At 36.6% G+C, this 7,078-nt stretch overlaps 1 protein-coding gene across 1 annotated transcript; it reads right to left on the reverse strand.

The window, feature by feature from the left end:
• Positions 1–6,382, reverse strand: LOC110444900 (myosin heavy chain, embryonic smooth muscle isoform-like; the record flags this gene model as incomplete). The annotated part of the gene is made up of 5 exons (XM_021489251.1): positions 1–1,403; positions 4,570–4,739; positions 4,911–5,019; positions 5,703–5,911; positions 6,228–6,382. Coding segments are annotated over 5 exons (764 nt in total), but the record flags the coding sequence as incomplete, so codon positions are not given.
• Between the last annotated feature and the right edge of the window lie 696 nt (positions 6,383–7,078).

The raw sequence follows: 7,078 nt of genomic DNA on the forward strand, positions 1-7,078 counted from the left end.
TTTTTTTTTTTTTTTTATATGTGGTTTTTTTCAGTGTTTTTTCATTAAATATGAGTTAATGAGAGAATAGGTTGTAGCCATACGCCAGTGATGTGCCGGTGATCTGACAAGATGGTGGTGGAATGAGTTTGGGTAATGTTGACGCTGTGTCGACGACATGGCTATTTACATGTGTAATCACCATTTCCTAGTGCAGACTATGCAGTTTCAGTGACTACATCTTTACAACACGAACATAAAATTCTTATAAATTCGATTTTCATATTTTTTTGGTTAACAATTAACCAATACCACCGTTTAAATAATTGTATTTTTCAATATTTTCATTCACATATTTACATATATTTATGTCCAATGTCGACAGTCAACCCTCTAACAATGTATTTCTTCCTCTTGCACGCCCTCGTTTGTTAAGTTCGACTATAAAAGCTAAGCATACGACGAGACAATATGGATAGCACAATTTAATTTAGAGCACATACAATAATAACCATTGTAAAAGAAATATAACGAATATTATTTGTTCATAATAGCGATAGGTAGGTAAGCAAAACCAATATAATATACTGGCATAAAACAGGACATACACCGAATATTCTGACCATCCAAGGTTAAACATTTTCAGCACTTTCAAAGCTAGGTATGCCTTCCGACATAATGCCATGCCATGTCATAAATGACACAATATGAATCCATCAGAGGCGACACAACACCAGGATTGGTTGGAATTGACACAATGACCCTATGTCAGAGAAGACATGTCAAACTCGGTCGGAAATAGCACAACGGCAAGCGTGGTCGGAATTGACTATGCGGTGCTATGTAGGAGCCAGCAGTTCACACACGAGAACTGACACTGACCAGCAGGAAGATCAAAGGTCAGGGTATGGTCCAGTAGCTCAGGTCCCAGTTTGGTGATATGATAACGTGTCATCACATTTTCTTAAACATTCAGTTTATGATTGGTGAGAAAACTCACAAACACTTAACAAAATAATCTTACACAGTGTATAAAAAAAAAGGCAAACAAGTATTTGGGTCCTGGTAATCAAAGTAAAAAAAACAACAACTTAATATAATAACAGTAATAATTATAATAAGATAAACTGAATTTGTTTTCATTATAGAAATTATATAGGCATGATATACACATCTTTTGTAGAAAAAAATTAATTAATGTATATGTGTGTTTATATGAAGTCCACGGTATGTGTGGGCGATACACTGGTCATACGGCACCCCAAATGTTTGTCTGCTAAATGATAAATGTTCCGGTATGTGTTTAAGCATCAGAGTTTTGTTTTGCTGAGTCGACACTGTCGTCATCGTCGTCGTCTAAATCTCCGGCTCCAGACCGTATGGAGGACAACATGGAGCGGGCAGATGACACTCTAGCACTAGGTCTGCAAATGGAGAAGAAAAAGGCACTGAGTATGTTATCGCAATGTAACACAGATAATTAGCGATGCACCATTACATATACACATGAATGCACTAGTATGTCTGAGAATAAACATGCTTAAGGTTTTTACAATGTGCTTGTACACCAGTTACGTTAGTAGTACATGTATATTGAATACTGATGATATGCACAATTCTTCCTCATCACCGACAGCTCTTATGCCTTTTATTCAGAAACATCAGTTTTTGTTTCTTGTTCTGGCAAAAAAAATATTAATTTAATTTAATTTTCCTTCAAGTATTTTTCAATCAAATGTAAAATGAGGATTTTGGATTGCCTTTCTTTAAACTTCTGACTTCCACATGCCAATGGTCCCATGATATTAATGAACCACACACACAAACTCAATTGTAAAACAACTGGTGAGGATAATGTAAACACAGGGTCAGGATTGTGTGTTATTGAACATCAAACATGATCTCAAAACAATAACATTATCTTTTAGATAGTTAACAGGCAATTGCCAGTCTCTAATGTGTTAATAGCTATGAAAACCTTGCATTACTTGTTGCTAGCATTTGAATTTAACCAAAATGCACTGCTGAAAGGGGGAAGCAAGGGAGGTAGCTGCCCCAACCAATTCAGCAGCAGAGGAAATTCATTTTATACAAAATAACGATGAAGCATTAGCATTTGGCAATGGCCGAGTCAGTGAGATTATGAATTGATAAAATTAATGATGACAATCAGGAACAACTCATATAATTACAAACACTATGACTCTTTTTTTTATGAAATAATATATGGTGACAAGACATGCTTTTACATCCCTATGTGAATGGACTACTGTCTAGTAAACTCAAACATGCAAGGATAAATAAATATTTCTGTCCATGCTAGGGCCATTTCAATTTACAATTGATATATTATCAAAACGGAGACAAATGAAAAACACACCTCAAAGATATATGCAAATGATTTTGAACAACTTCTGGTATGTCTGGAGGAAAACCATTTGTAGTTCACATCAAACAGTGAGACGGTGATGATGGGTTTGAGGTGGGTGGACAGGGTAATCAGTCACAGTACTCGTGATCTCGGCAAAAGTTAGCTTTATGTAAAAGTGGTGGACACACTGTTTGAAAAATAGCTAACCATGTGTGCTCTCCAAGCAGAACTTACGATGGGTTTGATTTCATACCATGCACACTACCATGTAATCTACATTTAACAAATCAAGTACATTGTTTAAATACAAAAAACATATGACAAAAGAAACATTAATTTCGTAGATTAAATTTTTTCCCTTTCTACTGTCTACTGTATCTATTCTCCTTAACAAATACTTCGTTCAGGGACATATCCTTAAAACATTGTTCAACATATCATCTTCTAGTGTGTCGAAAGCTGAAGCAGAAATTCTTAAAATGGAAAATAAGAAATACTTCATGCAGCATTCCCCCAAAAATCAATAAAAAAAAAAGAGAAAACCTTTAAAAAAATCTAGATATATTGATTATTAGCGCTCCAGGAAATTAGTTAGATTAACTCAGGATTTTCTGATGCACATTTGGCAGATAAACAATATTAATAACTACATGATGATACACGACTAGGAATATGCACTGGGCCAAAAAGTCGCAAGCATTTCACGTAGGAACAAAGACGTACAATAGGCAATTAAGAATGCCTTGGCTAGCAGAGGCCGCAGGTAGATCAATCTGAGTTTTACCTGTCTGACCAAACAGGTGTCAGATCATCAATTAGAAGCTTTCTCCCCCGATCTGTGAATTCAGAAATGTACATGTAGCTAGGAACACACATACCTCAGATCAACAACCCAGTCTGTCCCCCTCGTCTATAGCTATACCACACGTAACTAGCATTCTACCATCCACAAGCGCCTGTTCATTACAGTTAACCTCTGGCATCAACTCCCCCGTGACGAGCTGCTAGATTCATACGGAAAGGATTTTGAATACAGTATGGAATTGAAATGAATGCAAGCCTCAAGACACTTGAACACTCAAAAGATTTTGCAACTGTCGTAACCTACCATAATAAGAAAGCAGGGGATATCTCGGTGTATAAACATTTGATGAGACATCTCTAGAAATTATTTCAGAGTTGCCCGTTCTGTCCTAAAATCTGTCAATTGAGATGATTTTGTGGTGCTAATAATTAAATCAAGGCTGATGGGAAAGGCAAGTGCTTGTGACTTAATGAGAAATAATACGACTAACTGGTGACACTGTGGGGGGCGCTGCGGTTATCATAATGCAATAATGTTCAAATGACATTTTGTTGAGTTACGTAAGCACAGTCTAGACTCTAGTTGATAATCACACGACATGCATACTGTTAGACGATGTTTAAACTCGTAATATCAACCCAGACGGAGGCTCCACCAAAATCTAAGCTCGCAATGTAAATGAAATTGGTGAGTCCGTCAACAATCTCTACACTCGTTATATCAACCAAGACGGAGGCTCCACCAAAAATCAATGTTTGCAATGTAAACAAAGATGGAGACTCCGTCGTCAACAATCTCTAAACTTCAGTAGCATCAATCAACACAGTGTTACGGTCCACATATCTACATGAATGATTTACAGCTAGTAAACCATTTGCCTTTTTTGGTGAAGCTGATGAATGAAACTAAATTACACTGCACATACATTAGGTGATTACTGACACAAAAAGACTGCCTAACCTTAGATCTAAAATCCTAGTATAAAATATAGAAATGAACTTTGTTAGTACATCAGAGGACAAAAATCTACATCTACAAACTTCATAGTTCAATATAGTTAAAATTACAAATCATTCAGCAGAATTTTGACAAAGTCTTGACCCAACATTATATGTTTTATTATGGAAAACAGTTGAAATTTAGTAGTACGGTATTTTTCAATGCCTCACACATCTGGGAAACTGTATACCTCATAACAAAATAAAAATACTTATTTTTTTATATTCTTTCCTTAAAATGACGAAAAATGTCAACTCTACATGAAACGGTGCCATTTTTAAGGAGAATGTACAATTTAGAATACAATTATGGGCGATATCAAAATACAAGCACCATTTAGATTAGGAAGTTACAACCATGACCAGGTATCTACATTTCCTCGAGATGAAAAACTTTCAGCATTAGTTCAGCTCACCTGTATTTTTTCAACTGAGATATTTCTCTAGCTGTCGATTCACTTTGTTCCATTTGTTCATCAAGGTCACGCTGAAGTTTGCGTTTGGCTGCGTTCATCCTTGTAATTTCCTCCTCTGCCTCGTCTAATTGTCGCTTCAGAGCTCGTACACGATTGTTCATCTTGTCATTCTGTTGATTATCATAATTCATTAACTTAAATTCGCATAAAGAATTTCATGCTCCTGGATAAAAACTTGAGAAATATTTTTAGTGAAAAACGCATCTCGAGTTTTTCTACAGTTAACCTGATCACAATGTACAATGTTTGGTGTGAACTAAGAGCAATGCAGTATTAGTTACCTGCTCCTTGAACTGGTCTGCATGGCGACGTTCATCCTCAGCCTGTAACACCATCTCTTTCAACTTCTTTTCCAATCGACGAACAGATCGCTGCATATTTGTTCGGTCCCTGGATAAAAAACAACAACACACTTAGCTAACATCTCTATAAACTTGTCTAAACCTGTGCAAATCTCCTGATACAGTCAGTAAACAAAACAAGCCAAGCCCGACCTCTTCAGTTCCAATGAAGGTACAACCACGTAAGACATGTCTTGACATTAAGAAAAGGGTCTATGGTATTGAAAGGCAGAGTTTCATGCCATCTAGTTGTGACATGCACATCTAAGAGTCTTGTGGTAATCAAAAGTTATGGAGCAGACAAAGTGTAAACTATGTTCCCTCAACCCACCCCATCTTAAACAAGAAAAAATATTGCAAGGCATTCCATAGTCCCCTGCCAGTTATGATAACTTTATTTACCCAGCTGTAAATCTCGGGATATATATATTCACAGACATACTTTTTGTACTCCTAACGCCCCCTGCCAAGACATACTTGCATGCTTAATCTGGTTACTCTAGGCGTAATAGTAATTGAAGATATGCCCTGGACAAACCCTTCAGACTAACATAATTCGGACAGGCGAATGACGCCAACCTATAGCCCCCCCCCCCCAACCGGTAGGGGACTAAATCTAAAAAGTAAGGGGAGGGTGTGTGCATAGTACAGGAATATAAAACAAATATTTAAGGAAACTTAACATTGAAACAAATAAATCTTTACTCCACAGGACCCGACAGTGTGACCTACTTTGTTTCACTGTCGAGTTGTTCCTCAAGGTTAGCGACCTTGCCCTCTAGAGTGGTGATGGTGGCCTTGGTGCGAGTGCGTACGGTGTTCTCTAGGTCTTGTAGTTTCTCCCGAAGGTCCTTATTCTGTCTCTCCAGGGAGGACCGCTGGTTCTCCAACTTCTGTGTGACTGATTTCTCTGATGAAAGATCTGCCAGGTTTTGCTCTGCCTGCAATCAACAGCAATGTCAATAAAATAGTGGAATAATATCAAACTATATCCATATAAACCAGACGTTCTCAGTTGAACATATCACAAATTATCAAACAAGTACTCTAATATTTCTTTAACTAAAATCACTATGCATGTAACTTTTGAATTTCAATATTTTTTTGAAAATATTGAAATTCTTTGATGTTTAAACGAGGCTAAAAAAAACCTTGAAAGAAATAAATTACAACTATGAATTGAAATCCAAAAGTAGCACCTTACAAAATTCTGAAGCAGAAATAACAAATATGTCAATACAATGCCGGACTTCTTACCTGCATTTGTGCCTTGCGAGCTTTTTCAAGCAGCAATTCACCGTTGGTCTGTTCATCCTCCAACTCGTCCTCTACCTGCTGTAACCGTGCCTCCAGTCGGCGTTTCTCATCCAACAACGATGACCTGCAAACAGACACGTAACTCAGCAGGGGGTCTCAACACCTCACACAGAACAGGTAACAATTTAAAATTTTGAAACTTTATGCTACATCATGACAAGCTCACGTAACAATTTAACTCAATATTTTCCCTAGCTTTACAAATTGGATAATTTTAAAACGTATCTGTCACTTAGCAAATGAACAGAATTGGAGTTTCCCCAAAACATTTGTTTGATTTCCCTGGATTTTCATTAGGTTTACTCCATGTTTCAGTTAACTTCAAAAATCTCTTCTAGCACATTGTTCCAAGCACATTGTTTAAAATACAATTCGCAATATTTTCCTACACAACTTAGACAGTAATGTGTAACTTACAAGGCTCTTATGGGCACACACAGGGAATAGGGTGTTTTGGGGGATCATACAAGGTGTAATTGTACACCCAAACGTTAATGGATAGAGTTGGATAGTAAGGACTTGCTTCATACCAGTAATAACACGTTTTCAAATTGATGCATACAGGATTACTCAAATTTTTCTTGCATGCATAGTGTGATTTGGGAAAATTAGTCTTTATTTTTTAAATTCTTCTAGAAAAAAATTGTTATTACCTGTTTTTTTGAATTACACAAAAAGGCAAAAGTAGTTTGTTATTTATATGTGAAATATTCATTCTGCCTACAAACATGGGTTGACATGAAAAAAGATCTTGACAAACTAGCGCTCTAGGAAAATACATGGAAAATGAT

This window comes from Mizuhopecten yessoensis, unplaced genomic scaffold (genome assembly GCF_002113885.1).
Source record: "Mizuhopecten yessoensis strain PY_sf001 unplaced genomic scaffold, ASM211388v2 hete_36186586, whole genome shotgun sequence".
Taxonomy (NCBI): domain Eukaryota; kingdom Metazoa; phylum Mollusca; class Bivalvia; order Pectinida; family Pectinidae; genus Mizuhopecten; species Mizuhopecten yessoensis.